The sequence below is a fragment of the Vicugna pacos genome, chromosome X, assembly GCF_048564905.1.
Source record: "Vicugna pacos chromosome X, VicPac4, whole genome shotgun sequence".
NCBI classification, from domain to species: domain Eukaryota; kingdom Metazoa; phylum Chordata; class Mammalia; order Artiodactyla; family Camelidae; genus Vicugna; species Vicugna pacos.
The window spans coordinates 79,992,940-80,010,959 of NC_133023.1; the positions used below are offsets into that span (position 1 = coordinate 79,992,940).

At 38.3% G+C, this 18,020-nt stretch overlaps 1 protein-coding gene across 1 annotated transcript in view; it reads left to right on the forward strand.

Annotated features, from left to right (window-relative positions):
- GUCY2F (guanylate cyclase 2F, retinal) overlaps window positions 1-18,020 on the forward strand; it is a 101,390-nt gene that overhangs the window by 57,852 nt on the left and 25,518 nt on the right. Inside the window, exons 9-11 of the mRNA XM_072956336.1 lie at window positions 9,148-9,324; window positions 11,642-11,798; window positions 17,483-17,632. Coding sequence (XP_072812437.1) covers window positions 9,148-9,324; window positions 11,642-11,798; window positions 17,483-17,632 — 484 coding nt within the window. The remainder of the gene's footprint in view (window positions 1-9,147; window positions 9,325-11,641; window positions 11,799-17,482; window positions 17,633-18,020) is intronic.

The following is an 18,020-nucleotide window of genomic DNA, read 5'->3' on the forward strand; positions in this document are numbered from 1 at the left end:
ACTTAATATAATGTCTCATGTTTTTAAAATACATTTTTTAGGTTTAATTAGATGTTGTGTTCACTGAATTTTGATGATTGTGTACATCTGTGTAACCACTTTCCCAAACAAGGTACAGAATATGTTCATCACCCCAGACAGTTCCCTTATTTCTCTTCTCAGTCATTTCTTTTACCCAAGAGGCAACCATTGTTCTGATATCTATTATCATAAATTAGTATTTTTTCTGTTCTTGGATTTCATATAAATGGAATGATACAGTATGTATTCTTTGATGCTTGACTTTTTTCTCTCAACATAGTACTTTCTAAGATTAATCTACAGTTTTGCATGTATCAGTAGCCCATTATAAAAAATTGCTAAGTAGTATTTTGTGTTATGGCTATATCACAGTTTGTTTATCGTTTTCCTGTTGATGAACATTTGGCTAGTTTCTAGTTTTTTTGATGTTATGAGTGAGGTGAGTATAAATATTTTTTTAGTTATAAAAAACACATAACATAAAATTTACCATCTTAACTATTTTCAAATGTATAGTTCAATAGTGTGAAGTGTATTTGCATTGTTGTGAAACATGTCTGCAGAACTTTTTTATCTTGCAAATATAAAACTCTGTACCTATTAAATGTCAACTCCCTTTTTTCCCTTCCCCCTACTCATGGCTAACCACCATTCTACTTTCTGCCTCTATGAACTTGACTACTTTAGACAACTTATGTAAGTGGAATCATATAGTATTTGTCTTTTTGTGACTGGCTTATTTCACTCAGCATAATAATGTCTTCAAGGTTCATCCATTTGGTAGCATATGACTGGATTTCCTTCCTCTTAAAGGCTGAATAATATTACATTTTATGTCATTTATTCATTTCTTGATGGACATTTGAGTTGCTATAAATATGGATATACTAATATCTCTCTGAGATCCTGCTTTCAGTTCCTTGGATATATACCCAGAAGTGGGATTACTGGATCATATGGTAGTTCTATTTTTATTTTTTTGAGGAACGTCTATGCTGTTTTCCATAGCAGTTGCAACATTTTACAATCCTTCCAACAAAAACCAAGGGTTCTAATTTATCCACATCTTTGCTCACACTTGTTATTTTCTGTTTTTTAAATTTTTATTTTTATAGTAGCCATTGTAGTGGGTAGGAGGTGATAATCATATTTTAGTTTTGATTTACATTTCTCTGATGATTAGTGATGTTGACTATATTTTCATAGGCAACTATAAACAGTTTTGTACAAGTATTTTTGTGAACATATGTTTTCACTTCTCTTGGGTATATACCTAAGAATAGACTAACTGAGTCATAAAGTAGATGTAAGTGTAATTTTATATGAAACATCCAAACAGTTCTCCAAATTGGTTATAACATTTTACATTCCTGTCAGAAATGTACAAATGTTCCAGTTGCTTTAAATTCTCAGCAACAATTGTCTTTTTGATATTTGTCTTTCTAGGGTGTGTAAAATGTTACCTTATTGTGATTTCAGTTTGCATTTTCTTAATGACTAACATTATTGAGCATCTTTTCATGTGTTTATAATTCATTTGTATGTCTTCTTTTCTGAATTGTCTGTTCACATGGTTGCTCATTTTTAAAAATTGAGAGTTTTGTCTTTTAACTGTTGAAATGTAGACATTCTTTATATATCCTGGGTATTAGCCTTTGGTCAGATCTATGTTTTACAATATTTTTTTCAGTCTGTGGCGTGTTTATTTAATGGTGTCTTTTGATGAGCAAAATTTTTAATTTTGAGGAAATCAAATTTATGGTTTTATTTTATTTTGTGACCCAGAAATCTTTGTCTATTCCAAAATTTTAGATTTAGGATTATGATCTATCTTGAATTAGTTTTTGTGTATGGACAGAGATAATGATCACGGTTAATTTTTTTCCCATAAAGACATCCAGTGTTCTAGTAACAATTGTCTTTAAAAAAAGCTTTCCTTTCTCCATTTAATTAACTTTTCAATGTGGTGAAAACTTAACTGACTATATATGTGTGGGTATATTTTTGGACTCTCTACTCTGTTTCACTAACTCATTAGTGTACCCTATTGCCAGTATCATACTGTCTTGATTATCATAGCTCTAGAATAAGTCCTGTAGTTAAATGATGTAAGCTCTTTAAAATTGTTCTTTTTCAAGATTGTTTTGGATAGTGTAGTTTATTTTAATTTTCAATAAGTTCTTGAATTAGCTGTCTATTAGTTCATTAAAGCCTTCTAGAATTTTTCATGGGGGGCGATTATATGAATTTATAAATCTGTTTAGGGAAAATGGACATCTTAACAAAATTGAGTCCTCCAGTCCATTAATGTGGTATAGATCTTCATTACTTAAGTTTTTAACATTTTTTATTGATATATAATCATTTTACAATGTTGTGTCAAATTCTAGTGTTCAGCACAATTTTTCAGTCATACAAGGACATAAACACACTTATTATCACATTTTTTCCTCTGTGATTCCCTGTGCTATACAGTATAATCTTGTTTATCTATTCTACAATTTTGAAATCCCAGTCTATCCCTTCCCACCCTCCACCCCCCTGGTAACCACAAGTCTGTATTCTATGTCTATGAGTCTATTTCTGTCCTGTATTTACGCTTTTTTGTTTGTTTGTTTGTTTGTTTTTGTTTTTCAGATTCCACATATGAGCGATCTCATATGGTATTTTTCTTTCTCTTTCTGGCTTACTTCACTTAGAATGACATTCTCCAGGGACATCTATGTTGCTGCAAATGGCATTATGTTGTCGGTTTTTATGGCTGAGTAGTATTCCATTGTATAAATATACCACTTCTTCTTTATCCAGTCACCTGTTGATGGACATTTAGGCTGTTTCCATGTTTTGGCTATTGTAAATGGTGCTGCTATGAACATTGGGGTGCAGGTGTCATTTTGAAGTAGGGTTCCTTCTGGATACAAGCCCAGGAGTGGGATTCCTGGGTCATATGGTAAGTCTATTCCTAGTCTTTTGAGAAATCTCCACACTGTTTTCCATAGTGGCTGCACCAAACTGCATTCCCACCAGCAGTGTAGGAGGGTTCCCCTTTCTCCACAGCCTCTCCAGCATTTGTCATTTGTGGATTTTTGAATGACGGCCATTCTGACTGGTGTGAGGTGATACCTCATTGTAGTTTTGATTTGCATTTCTCTGATAATTAGTGATATTGAGCATTTTTTCATGTGCTTTTTGATCATTTGTATGTCTTCCTTGGAGAATTGCTTGTTTAGGTCTTCTGCCCATTTTTGGATTGGGTTGTTTATTTTTTTTCTTATTGGGCCGTATGAGCTGCTTATATATTCTGGAGATCAAGCCTTTGTCGGTTTCACTTGCAAAAATTTTCTCCCATTCCGTAGGTTTTCTTCTTGTTTTACTTAGGGTTTCCTTTGCTGTGCAGAAGCTTATAAGTTTCATTAGGTCCCATTTGTTTATTCTTGCTTTTATTTCTTCCAGAAGAAAATTTTTGAAATGTATGTCAGATAATGTTTTGCCTATGTTTTCCTCTAGGAAGTTTATTGTATCTTGTCTTATGTTTAAGTCTTTGATCCATTTTGAGTTAATTTTTGTATATGGTGTAAGGGAGTGTTCTAGCTTCATTGCTTCACATGCTGCTGTCCAGTTTTCCCAACACCATTTGCTGAAGAGACTGTCTTTATTCCATTGTATATTCTTGCCTCCTTTGTCAAAGATGAGTTGACCAAAAGTTTGTGGGTTCATTTCTGGGCTCTCTATTCTGTTCCATTGGTCTATATGTCTGTTTTTGTACCAACACCATGCTGTCTTGATGACTGTAGCTCTGTAGTATTGTCTGAAGTCTTCATTACTTAAGTTTTCTTTAATTTTTCTCATCAGTGTTTTGATGCTGTTACACAATATTGAGTAGAAATAGTGAAGTAAGACATCCTTGTCTAGAGGAAAATGATTTAATGTTTTACTGTTGGGTTTGATATTACCTGAAGATTTTTTTCACACATGTCCCTTTTACTTCCGATTTTCTGTGTTTTTTTTTTTAATCATGAAGAGGTTTTTGTATATTCTCTGACTGCCTGCAAAAGTTTATCTTTAATTTTAGGAGTTTAATCATGGTATGTCCAAGTGTAGTTTTCTTTATATTTAACCTGTTTGGGATTCACTGAGCTTCTTCTATCTTTATGTTGATCTTGAATTGTAGGAATTTGAATATGATGTTTCTAGGTTATTTGTATTTATCTTGTTTGGAGTTCAGTATGTTTCTTGGACTTTTAAGTTGATGTTAATAAATTCAAGAATTTTCAGTCACTCTTTCTTAACATTTGTTTTCTTCCTCATTCTCGTGTCCATTAGGAACTGAAGTCAAATGTTAGACTGCTTAATATTGTCCCACAAATCCCTCAGACTTCATTTTCCCCATCTGTTTTCTCCATATTCTTCAGATTTATGTATTTTTTAGTTGATCACTCCTCAATTTCACTGACTCTCTGTCATATTCTAAGCCCATCTAGTGAATCTTTAATTTCAGTACATTTCAAGTTATAGAATTTCCATTTGGTTCATATTTATATTCTCTATTTCTCTGCTGATGTTACTTATCTGCATATTCATTTTGCATATTCTGTCCTTTAAGTCCTTAAATGTGTTTATTACATCTTTAAAGTCCTTTTCTGCTGATTGCAATAGCTATATCATCTCAGGGTTGATTTCTATGGACTGCTTTTATTTTATTGGGTATAGGCCACATTTTCCTGTTTTTTTGCACCTCTAAATCTTTTTGATTGGTTGCTGAGAATTATGAATGATGCATTTTAGAAACTCTGGATTCTTTTATGTTACACTGAAGAATGATTTTTTTGTTCTTGCAGGCAGTTATCATGGCTGAACTCAAATTTCAACTTCTGTGTGGTATTCAACAGCTAAAATCTCTAGTTAGTTTTTCAGGTTTAGCTGTTGCTTTTTTACTAGGCTTTTTGGGATTTTCCCTATATGTGCAAAGATTAACATTCAGCCAAAGATTTGGGCAGATTTTACATATAGATTTGGGAACTGAATTCCCTCTGCAGCAAATTAACTTCCAGGAATTCCTCCCTAACTTTTTGGCTGTTCATTGGCTTCAAACTTTGCCTTCTGATATGTCAAAACTGTTGGGCTATAGTTTTTACTTCCAAGTCATGAAGTTTGGGGACTGCACACTTACAAAAAGTAGCAAACACAAATTTTACTTATTTTAGTGTGTCTTTCAAGTTTAGCTTTACCTCCATTTCTGCTTTTGATCACTCTCTACTGCCTTTTAAAAAGTTTTTGGTTCATATTTTATGTTTTTTTTTTGCCTATCGATTTTTTAGAGACATTGTTTCATTCTTCCATGTTCCTCTGTTTCTGCCTTTTCAAATATCTAGTAATTTTTTATTGTATGGTAGACATTTTAAATAAAGATATTGTAGAGGCTCCAGGAATATGTTCTACCAGTGAGGGTTTTCTCTTTTCATTTGTTAAGTGGATAGGGTAGAGGACTAATTTCATTAATCTAATCAGAGATTGAGGTAGATTTAAGCTATGTTGTAATTTTAATCAGACTCAGTACACCTGTAGTTCTACTATGTTTCTCAAGCATGCCCCCTCCAAGAGCCTGAGGAGCTCTATATTCTCTACTTCAAAAGATTGGTATATTAAGGCTGTGCTTCAGAGCCTTTGATCTTTACTCTTTGACCTCTACCTTTACCCCATGCTGCTTCCAAATTTGGCAAATATCTTGAGGAAGAGACCAGCTATGTGTTTGTTGCAGGCCTATTCTTCCAATGAGACTCTGTCTCCTAAATATTGGGAGACTAAAGGAGATTTCAACCCACCTTATAGAAGCTTTCTAATCTCCTCAATAGCCCCCAAACTCAGAAAATATACTGTGGGGGAAAACCAGCTCACATTTAGTTCTCTTGAAGTTTATTGTTATGCCAGTATTCCACAATTGCCAAAAGCTTTGCTGATTTTCTCTTTTCCCCAGCAAATTCCTTTTCTGAGGCTAAGCCAAATCTTAAGCTTGTGCCAAGAATTAGAGAATGTCACCAGGAAAGAAAATGGCTGGCAACAATCTGCTTTTCTGAAAGGGCTCCTGCCCTTCTATTGGTTATAGCTGCAGATGTATGATTATAAAGATTTAGGGAAAATCTAGGCCTGAAATTTTTCCATGCTAGTGTTACTAATGTAAAGCTAGATAGTGTAACAATTAGATCCCCAAATACCCAATATCTCAGACACAGCAAAAGTTAAATTCTTGTCCAAATAACAGTATAAGGTAGGTGTGTTGGGTTGGCAGATTACTTTCTTCTAGTATGGTGATTCAGCAGTCCAAGATATGATCATTGTATGGCCCTGCAATCTCCTAGGACCTGTTATCCTCCACATTCATCTAGAGAAGTGGAAAAATAACATAGAAGGCATATATTCACTTTTTTTTTTTACGCAATAGAGGATTTGTATTAGCGGCCATAGCAAAGTATCACAGACTTGGTGGCGTAAACAACAGAAATTTGTTTTGTCACAGTTCTGGAGACTGAGAACTGAGGATCAAGGTGTCAGTAGGGTTAAGTGGAGACCTGCATGTGGAGAAGGCATATATGCACTTTTTAAAAGCCTTAGCTTAGAAATTGTATATATCACTCCCTTTCACATTCAATTGCTTAGAATTCAGTCACATGGCTACGCTAAGCTTCAGTGGAGGCTGGAAAATGTGGACTAGTTGTTTTCCCCATAAGGAAAGAAAATAGATGTGTGTTAAACAACTAGCAGTCTGTGACATAACCACTTTGTACTCTGTCTTCCAACAGAACTTCAGAGTCCAGTAGTTTTGGCTGCTTGGTCCATATGAGATAGTACAATGAAACTTTAGAAGAAAGCATTGACTTTGCAATGTATAGGCTGAATTTCCATGTCTCCCTTAGCTGATTTACGATGCATTGGACTAAGAGAAGCATCATGGGTGCCAGGCTTTTATGCTTAAAGGCAGCTTTAGTGGTCAATAGCTGCCATTCCCATCAGGGGTAATTTAACCTCAGCTGAGATCGGCTTGTTGGAGAAGCAGGCTTATACTCTAAGCCAGTGGACTCCACCTCAATAAATGGCCTACCACATCTCAATGCTCAAAATAGAATAATCCTTGATTTTACCCTTTCCCTTACTCCCTACCCCAACAAGTTATATGATTTACAGCTCCAAAACATATCTCAGATCTGCCCATTTCTGTTAATTCACACTGCTGCCACTCTAAGCCTTTATATGTATCTTTGTACATCTGTGCAAATATTTATAGGGTAAATTTTTGTAATTAATAATTTCATAATGGTCAAATTCACCAGATACTTTTCTGTCTTCATCTTACCTGACCTCTCTGGTATTTACCACATTTTCCTGAAATTCCTTCTGGCATGTATCTCCCTTATCCTGAAACTCTTCCTGTGGTGTTCATAATGTTGCTCTAAATAAGCTTTTCTCCACTTCTCAAGCCTCATTTCTAAGCCTTTATGCAGGGCGTTTTTCCTTTTCCCATCTTTTAAATATTTATATCTCCCCCTTTTCTTTTTATTCTATATGCTTCCCTTAGATTATCTAATTCACTCCCATTAATTTTATTTACCATTTACATGCTTACAATTCCCAAGTCTGTTTATCCTGATCACATTTCTTGTGAGTCTCAAACGCTGAATATCCAACTGTCTTTGGAATAGTTCAACCTTGATGTTCCACAAGCATCTCATTCTTAATATATCTCAAACTGAATTAATCAGCCGTTGCCACCAAAAATTTGCTTTCCTACTGTCTTAGGTCAGATTCTCTAAAAGCTAAGCCTAAGATGGAGAGTCTTGTTCAAATTACTAATTGAGAAAATGCTGTCAAGAGAAAGGGAGTGAGGGGTGCAGGATAAGGCAGAAGTGAAAGCTCAGCAAGTACGTGATCTCGGCTTGAGACTAGCTTCAGTTTGATCTTATGGGAGAAATGCTGGAGCATAAGTTGTACCATGAGTTCCACCTTGAGGCTAAGGAATTGAACTTTTGTACCATGCCTAGTCAGTTGACAATTGGCTGAGATCTGTGGGTAGGCCCTAACCTTTCAGGTAAGGTGGCTCCTCTAGGACAATTTTCCTGAGAATGGAGCAACTGTGAGTTATTGGCCAACATTCACAGTAGCTGGGGGATGCACAGTAAAAGGGATATGAGTAGGGAACCAATATATCCACTACTAAACCATCCCTGAATTCCTTTTTTTGATGTATATTACTGCGATCTACCCAGGAATCCAAGTAGAAATCTAGAAGACATCATAGAGTTCTTTTCTCCCTTATCTCCCATTAAATAGTAATAATAATAGATAATAATTATTCAGTGCCCATAGTATTAATTTCAAATTCTAAAGCAAGGTTCTCAAAGCCATACAGGATGCAACTCTTATCTATCTTTCCAGCCAACTGTCTTATATTCTTTCCCTTGCACTATGTTCTGGCCACTTTAAACCCGTTGCAGTTTCCTCAGCATAATGTGCTCAGCCCCTCCCATCATGTCCCCTTCACCTGGTCGACTCTTACTTTTCCTTCAAGATGGTCTAGATATTATCTCCTCAGGGAAGTCTTCTCTGGTCCCCAAGGCTGAATTAGATACTTAACCATCTGAGCTCCACCAACAACCCATTCTCTCTTCCATAAGAACCTATTTCATAGGGAAGCAAAGCTGTCAGTTTGCTTGTCTATCACCCCTCTTTGAATGTGAGCTTTTTCAGGACATTTATTTCATTTTGTTTATCTCTGTATCACTAGCATGCAGTCCCATGCCTTGGACATTTTTAGCACACACTAAATGCTTCTCACCTTAGTGAAAAAAAAAAAAGAATGGATGCAAAGGTAAAATGTAGTCAAAATTCTCAATGCTTCTTCTGAAACAAATTTGTAGGCTTTAGCCTGATGTTTATATAAGCTATTTATTTTAATGGATGCTGCATAGATGAATATTCACAGAAAGACAATCTTTCCCACTTCTTACTGTACTAACCTTTTAAGTCTTCCTGGGTCACTGAGCTCCACAGAATCCCTAAAGAATCAGGAAGGAGGTCCCAGCTCCAACTGAGACAAGACAGCTGTGACTCTCTTCTCTCCCTCCCCATTTCCAGATGAAGGACCTGCGTCATGAGAATGTTAACCCTTTATTGGGCTTCTTCTATGATTCGGGGATGTTTGCCATTGTGACAGAATTCTGTTCCCGAAGGAGCCTGGAAGACATACTGACAAATCAGGATGTGAAACTAGATTGGATGTTTAAATCATCACTCCTGCTGGATCTCATCAAGGTTAATGGAAAGACTGAGGAAATCTTGAATTTTCCCTGTAGTTTAGAACTTCAATATTTTGAGATGTTTTGTTTTCCTTGGGCCCTTGTGATGATCTCACTCCTTCACCTTCCTTCCCTGTGTCTGCCCCCACCACTTCTCACAGCCCCTTGGTCCATACCTGTTATAAGGTCCTGATACAGAAGGATTTGCTTTCCGTACCCCCACCCCTATCCCATTAAAGGGTCAGATTTGTCTTTACTTCCTATAGCCATTGAGCACTCTTCTGCCTTAAGCAATCCTTTCTTCCATCCTATTTTTCTGCTTTCTGTTGTGGAAAAGTGCTTATTCCCAAGCTCCTTGGTGCTGCTTAGCCCTATTTCCTGCCTTTCACCTTCTAAAAGGTGGTTCAGTCTAGAACTAGGTGATGAGTCTCTGCATACTATAAGTGGAGATGTGGAACTCAGCATGATCAGAAAGCCAAAAGACCATTGGTTCTATCAGGCAGCACCTCCATCCTCAGAGGCAAGGACTAGTAACAGCCAAGTGGGAGTGGTTCACTTGATGGGTTCATGGATGGGCTTCAGAGTCCATGAACTCCCTGGAGTGATATGAAAATTGTGTCTATGTGCATTTTTAGGAGCGTGGTGTGAATAATCAATGACTGGTTGAGCTTCCTGTATATTGATCATAATCTTGACCCTTCTGTTGTGGCCGAACTCTTTTCAAGGAAGCTTTATAGACATTATCTCATTCTAATTTTCCATAAAATAAGTGTGATTATCCTTTTACAGAGGCTCAGAGAAGCTAAAGGAGGTGCTTTTTGTCATTTAGTGTCTGCCACATATAGTAGGTGCTAAATAAGTATTTATCAGCCAGCTATTAAGTGGCAGAGCTGATGCTAGAATCTAAATCTCCTGGTTCCTATTCTAATACTCTTTTCACTCACTCTGTAAGCAAAGTCCAGTGAGTTAAGGGAGAATCCTCTAAATGACAGTTTTCTCAGGCCCATGATGAATGAAACCCTAGCATTAGAGAGCTTGGGAGAAATCTTACCCACTGTAGACTCTGCTTGGAGGTACTAGGGACTACAGACTTTCCTAGGGTGCAAGATGTAAAGCATACAAAAGGGTGTCAGACTGTGAAATAGAGACAGATACTTAAAAAGGCTCAGCATAAACAGCCCTGAGATGACTACATTCAAATATGGATGTATTTATATATGAATGATTAAACCCATCTGATAAAATCCTGGTGGATCACACTGGAATATCATATAAGGTTGCCAAGCAAGTTGTAGAAGTCAGTAGTATTTAGCTTTCTTGATTTCAGCTTTCTTTTTTATTGTCTATTTTTAATTATTAAAAATGAAATAAATTGCATATTTATATAATTTGTGTATATTTTATATAAATTACCAAAATAGAAAATATTTTAATTATGAAAATGATGTATTCATCACATTTAAAAATCAAATTCTATAAATATATATGGGAAAATCCTGACATTTACTCCACCCTCCTTTATGCCCTCTCCCCAGATTAACCACTGCCAACAATTTGGTGATTAACCTTGCAGTTACTTTTATGTGTATTTACATACATTCTAGATTTTGTTTGTTGTTTAAAATACACACTGCCACGTAGTTCTGCAACTTACTATTTTTCATTTACTTTATGGTTTAGATATGATTCCTTATCAGTACAAAAAGATCTATTATTTTTAACTGTTGCAGAATATTCTGTAGTTTGGATATACCACAATTTGGACAGTTCCTTCTTGATAGATATTTATTGTATATTCAATTGTGTAATATAAGGTAGAGCTCAGTGAGCATTCTTGTGTTTGTCTCCTTATGTACATGTGTGAGCATTTCTTTGGAGGAAAAGTAGAATCCCTAGGTCACAGGGTATGCATACTTTGAATTTGGATAGCTGTTCCTAAATTACCTACCCAAAAGGCAGTACCAATTTCCATTCCTGCCAGTAGTGGATGAGAGTTGGGCTGGACATTTTGGGGGAGAATCAGATTCTTCAAATTCTTGGCTATTATATATTTATAGATCCATCCTGTGTTTGAAATGTCAGTAAGTCTCCCAATAACACAAAATTCTCTATACTCACAAGATATGATACTTCATCAAAGCATAAAAGTTTAGAGCTAGAAGGGACCTGGAAACGATTCTTGTTGTCAAAGTTTTGCTTTGCCTGCATATAAGAGAAAAAGACTGAATGCTGGATTGTAATAGCTCATGCCATTAACAGTCTCAGAAAGTGACTCTAAAAGCACAAAATAGTTAAATAAGTTGCTAAATAAATCCTGTTTGTATCATCTACAGGGCATGAAGTACTTACACCACAGAGAGTTTGCTCATGGGAGGCTGAAGTCTCGAAACTGTGTGGTAGATGGGCGTTTTGTACTAAAAGTGACAGATTATGGCTTTAATGACATCTTGGCAGTGCTAAGACTCTCCCAAGAGGAACCTTCTGCAGAAGGTAAGCGTTGTATTGTACCCTTCTGATGCACACAAGGTAACTCCATAGTTCAAATGAGAACATGCCCTGAATTAAAGCCTCAGGCTGATTCAACTCCTTACTTTTGTTGAAAATCAGCCTCATTTCCAAGCCAAAGGAGTTGAATGAAGTCTGCAGGCTGTAATCTCAGCACAGCCTAGCCTTCTGAACAAAGCCAGTGCAATAATGTTGAGTTCCTGCTGTGGCAGGATTAGGTTATATTGTTTGGAGACCCCAGGTGTCCCTGGAGGAACTTGCTGAGCACTAGGCACACAGTAGGTGCTCAATAAATACTTGTCAGATTAAATGGGAGGTAATTTGGTACCTGGACTCCCACAAAGCCCATCCTGGAATGGGGTGTCACTAGACTCTACCCTCACTGTCTCTGTCAGAAAGAAAGAAGCAAAGAGGGGGCCCCCAGCAAGTAAATGCTCTGTGGGTTGTGTGGGATGGCTTCAGAACTATGGCCTTCTAGTAAATCAGTAGGCATGCCTGTAATGTCCATTTTGTGTTTTTGTCTTTTGTTTAGTGCACCGGCGGCAGCACCAAACAATGCCTGTAGGGGTCATAACCGATCAAAGAAATAGGAGAAATCTGAAATGGGGCATGAGAGTGGGTGACTGAGGACTATGAGGGAATAAACTGTTGCAAGAGAGGGAGGAAGAAAGAAAAGGGGTAAGAAGGAGGAAGAATGAATTAGGTTAAGTACATATAGAGAATTTGGGCATTAAAAGTCTTAACAGTATTGCAAGGAGGAAGAAGAAAGATAATGACACAAAAACACAGAGAAACAGACAACCCAAAAAAGACAGAGAGGGAGAAATGTAAAATGACAACATATACTCATATTCTTTTTTTTAAACATTTTTTATTGATTTATAATCATTTTACAATGTTGTGTCAAATTCCAGTGTTCAGCACAATTTTTCAGTCATTCATGGACATATACACACTCATTGTCACATTTTTTTCTCTGTGATTTATCATAACATTTTGTGTATATTTCCCTGTGCTATACAGTGTAATCTTGTTTATCTATTCTACAGTTTTGAAATCCCAGTCTATCCCTTCCCACCCTCAACCCCCCTGGTAACCACAAGTCTGTATTCTTAAAAGGATTATTTACAAAACAGAAACAGACTCACAGACACAGAAAACAAACTTGTGGTTACCAGGAGGGAAGAGGGAGTGAAGGGATAAATTGGGAGTTTGAGATTTGCAGATACTAACTACTATATATAAAATACTGTACAGTTTATACTGCATAGCACAGGGAGCTATATTCAATATTTTGTAGTAACCTATAATGAAAAGAATATGAAAACAAATATATATATATATAACTGAACCACTATGCTGTACATCAGAAATGAACACAACATTGTAAACCGACTATACTTCAATTTAAGAAAAAAGAAATAAAAAGAAAAGATGCAGAAGGCAAAAAAAAGGATCTTTGGCATTATAATTTTTAAAACTGCTGACTTTATTGTATAGGAGAAATGAAGAATAAAAGACACAAAGACACAGAGAAATACACGCACAGATGGAAATAGTCCACTCATCAGTGGCATCATCTTTGTGCTTTACAAAACTTGTGGATTAAACTTTAGAGAGTCATCTGGTCCAACTTGCTTATTTTACAGATGAGATAACTGAGGCTCAAGATTTGTCCAAATCATGCAGCTACTTAGAAGCGAGCAGGTCCAGGAATTCAGTGTAGCTCTTCTGAAGACTAGCTCCTACACCCTAAATTAAAACATATAATAACAATTTCTCCTTTCTCTGCTCATCCATGCTTTGAAGGACTTGAAGCTCCTGGTAATCACAGTAAAAAACATATGATATTGTCTCTCTGTCTCCCTGTTTCTCTCTCTTCCTTCTTCTCTTTCTCTTTGTGGACTTGTTCTTGTTGCCTACTTAGTCGTGTGGTTATTATTTGGCTAATTCCAATTTGAAAGCTTAGAATAGTTGCCTGGTGTTAAGAGCTAGGAGGTTGGGACAACAGCTGCAGGGTGGGAAGTACTTAGATCCTGTCAAAATTACTCATCTGTAAAAGAAAAACACAATGGCCAGCTTCTCAGAATTCCATTTAATTCACAGGTTGGCAACTTTCAAACTTGAGAAGCTCTGGTCTTAGAGTGAGGAAAGGGTAGGTGCAGTGGCTTTTTTTTTTTGGAGGTGGGGTGGACTGTGTCTGTGTCTTTCTCTGTTTCTCCCTCTTACCATTTCACTTCATTCTCCAAATTGCAAGGACGATCTGGATGCTCAACCCATTCTTCATACACTGCAGCCAGAAGGAGTTTCCTAAACTGCAAATCTGATGATGCTACAGCTGTGCCAGAAATTCATTGAATGGCTTCCTGTTGTTCTTAGAATAAAGTTCAAACTCCTTTACAGGGCTTACAAACCCTTCGTGGTCTGAGCTGTGCCGATCTCAAATGCTTAACCACTCCCCTTAAGTCTCTATGCTCCACTTATGCTGACCACATTCCCGTTGTTTATTTGCACCAGGCTCTCTCTTAATTCCAGAACTTGACATGTGCTGTGCCCATTGCTTGGGATATTCTTCCCTTCCCTGTCTGTTACCCACTCATCTGAATCTGATAGATTCTACTCCTGCAGGGCTCAACTTAGATACCACTGATTCAAGAGGCTTTCCATGACCCCCTATCCTTGGCTAAATTCTCCTCTTTATGATCCTTTTAAGGCTTTGTACTTTGTAATACCATACTTCATTGGTATTACATGTTTTAATTAGCTGTCTTCTCTCCCTTCCTAAACCAGAAGCTCTGTGAAGGCAAGAAACAGGTTGCCTCCCTCAGTGCCTTTCACAGGACTTGGTGAATAAATGTTTGTTGAATCAATGAATGGATGGAAAAAAAAATAAAATAAAGGCATTGCTGCTTCCTACCTAGATGACTTAGATGACAGGGCTAATAGAATCTTATCTCCAAAGGCTCTTGGAGATTATCTGGCTTAATTTCCATTTTAAGATGGGGAAAATGAGGTTCAGAAAGGTGAGCTAATGAGTGACCAAGTTGAGATTGTGAACCCAGGTCTCTTGATTTCCAGCTTTGTGTTCTCTTGAACTACACCACACTGGTTGTCCAAAGTTGATTTTTATCACCATAGTGGGGCTCAGAGTTAGTACTGGCTCCAGCAGACACAGAACAAGCCAAAGTGATTTTTTTTTCTAGTTTTTTTCTGAGAGTTTGAGTCTAATGGCAGGTAGAGGCTCTTACTTGGCTCTGGAGTGGGGATGGGGAAATGGGGGCAGGTTGTAAGTGTATTCATTACTGCCCACTCTCAATTACATAAGTACAGTGCAGATAAAGCCTCATTTTAGCCATTAACAACATAGATGTAAGTGGTCTCTGAAAATACTATTTGGTAATGATTGTATTTAATCACCTAGCTTTTTCCCAGAGAGTCGTGTCCTCTTTTCCCTTCTTGTTCTTTCAAATGTTCAGGGAGAGGGATGCTAGGAAAAGCAGCTGCATACCATTTTCCCTGTTCCCAAATACCCCCCCACCCTCCCTCCAAAACCATATACCTCAAATTCCATGTTCAGAAATGTATTCCTTTGACTAAAGTATTATTCAGTCTGTTTATTTTTATTTGTAAGTATCAGTACTCCTAGGCAAGAAGACATAAGGGTAAAACCACTAATGGTGAGTGCACCAGAGACATTCATGGGGGGGTGGAGGAGTCAGGGGACAAAGGCGGGGGACACCTGGAGGACAAAGGGAGATGAGTATGGGATTGGGGGTGAGGCTAGAATTCCCTGTTCCACCATTTTGATCAGAATTAGCTTAAAATCAGAATTTCCAGGGTGAGTTTCTCTTTCCTGGGTTTCACTGACAAAACAAAATAATCTCTGACCTGTTATCTTCCTTCCTGCTTCATAAGAGCTTGTCCTTTGGGCTCCCTTCCCAATACCCCAAATTTGACAAGATGAAGAGTTAGCTAGCACTTTCCCCCTGCCACCCCTACCCTCAGCAGATACTCTTCTCCAGCCTCCCTATCAGGATGGCAACCTGTTGTTTCCTCCAATTCTCTCCCCTCGGGAGATGCACATTCTATCACCAGCCCTGCCACTTCCTTCTCCATTCCAGCCTTGCTAGGTATCTGGTTCCCTATCCCACCCCAATTCAGACCCCATTCACCTCGCCTCTGGCTCTTACTGTAATAACTTCGTAGCTGGTCTCCCTGACTCCAGCCTCTTTCCTTCAATCCAGTTTGTGCAGGTTGCCAGATTAATCTTCCTGTACGGGCTTTCATCAAATCCTTCTCTAGCTCCAGCACCCCTACTGCCTTTTGTATTCACTCCAAATGCCTTCATTTGGCTCTCAGGGCCTCTCCCTTTCTGCCCTCATTCTTCCAGCCACTCTCCCTCCCCCACTTCATCAACCCCATTTCTTATTTCTCATTATTCCTTAACAGAGCCCTTCTCTTCAGCCAAGCTAATCTGCTTACCACCACCCCTATCTGCAATTTGCTCCTTTCTACCTCTTATTCTTTTGCACGTACTGTTCTTTCTCCCTGCAAAGCTCTTACCCTCGCAGCTCTAGGAAACTGCATCCTTGACCTTCTTAACAAGCTCCTTTAAGATTTAACTTTTCCAGGCAGTCTTCCTGGATTAATTTGATCAGCTCAGTTTTTTATTGGTTTGAACCTCATGGACTTGCCCATATTGAACCCTGTTTGAGCTACAGAAACGGCAATTTCATAAAAGACTCCCTCCAACTTTGGACTACTCCATTTATATTATTAGTGGATATTTCTTTATACACCTCTTAAAGGGCCCTCCCCCAAATTTCTGAGTCTCTGACTGCCATAACTCTCTGAAAGCAGAGATAATATCTTTTTTTTCCTTATTGGCATCTGAAATGCAGCAGAGCACAAAGTGAATGCTCATTATTGGCTTTTAATAGATTGATTTCCTTATGCAATATCATGACCCTCATCACTATCTCTTTTGTATCACAGTTGGGTACACATGTGGGTTTGCCCATTGGTCTGTGAACTCTGCAAGGACAAAGGCAAAGTCTAATTCACCTCTGGCACCCCCCGTCCCTAGCACAGTGCCTGGTACATAATAAACCCTCAGTAAATATTTGCAGAACTGCGTTGAAGGAATTGCTGCACCCTTTTGCTCTGCAAGGAACAGAGGAGGCCTGGGGGTCCTCTAATCCTCTTAAAGAAGACATGGAAAAAGCAACTTGTGAATCCCCAGCCTCAGCACAGTCAAATTACCAGACACATATAGATCTCAGCAAACAGCAAATCCATGGCAACCAGTCTGGCAGTGCACTTGCCTTTCCCTGGAAGCCTGCCAATTGCTACTTGCAGGCTCAAGAGAGCAAGAAAGCCAGCACCAGATAGCTTTCTACTTCGAGCTTCTCTGCTCTTCCCTACACCTCTGCTCTTTCTGCCTGCATGGTCCTGGGGTGGGGAAAGTAGGATGCTTTCTCTGGGCGTAATTCCTGAGATTAACAGATTTAGATCCTGGGGTGGGGTTGGGGGTACAGCACTAGCATGCCAGTCTGTCTTAATAAAAATATAAAGCAGTCAATGAAACAGCACCCTTGGAGCCCTCAAGGGCATTGCAAATGCTGTCAGTTAATCCTCCCTATATTCATTACACAATGCTTTCTTTTCAGAGTTGCTGTGGACGGCCCCTGAACTGTTGAGAGGCCCAAAGGGCAGTAGGTTAGGTTCTTTTGCGGGAGATGTCTATAGCTTTGCCATCATCATGCAAGAAGTGATAGTCCAGAGCACCCCATTCTGCATGATGGATCTGCCTGCCAAAGGTAAGCAGGAGGTGAGCAAAGAGCAGTCGGAGCCCACCATGACCCAGATCATCAGGCCAACCCAGGCTGTTGTGATTTGCCAGAAGAGTGAACATCATTCTGTTTGTGCTAACTGCCTGCTGGTCTGCCAGCAGCCCGTGTTGTGTGCAGGTGGGACTCAGAGCCAGACAGATTTAGGCATTTGGAAGAAATTCTCCCCGCCAACCCAAGAAGCTGGTCTTTTCCCAAACTGTGATACAAGCCATGAGCCTACAGGACTTATGTTAGTCCTTTTTAATTCCCCCTTTTTAGCAGCCCCCTCTACTCCTTTGAGATACCCAATGCCAGAGATTTCAGTACCCCTGTATGATGCTCCTGGCTGTCAAAGTTCTCCCATTCTTTCCCTGTG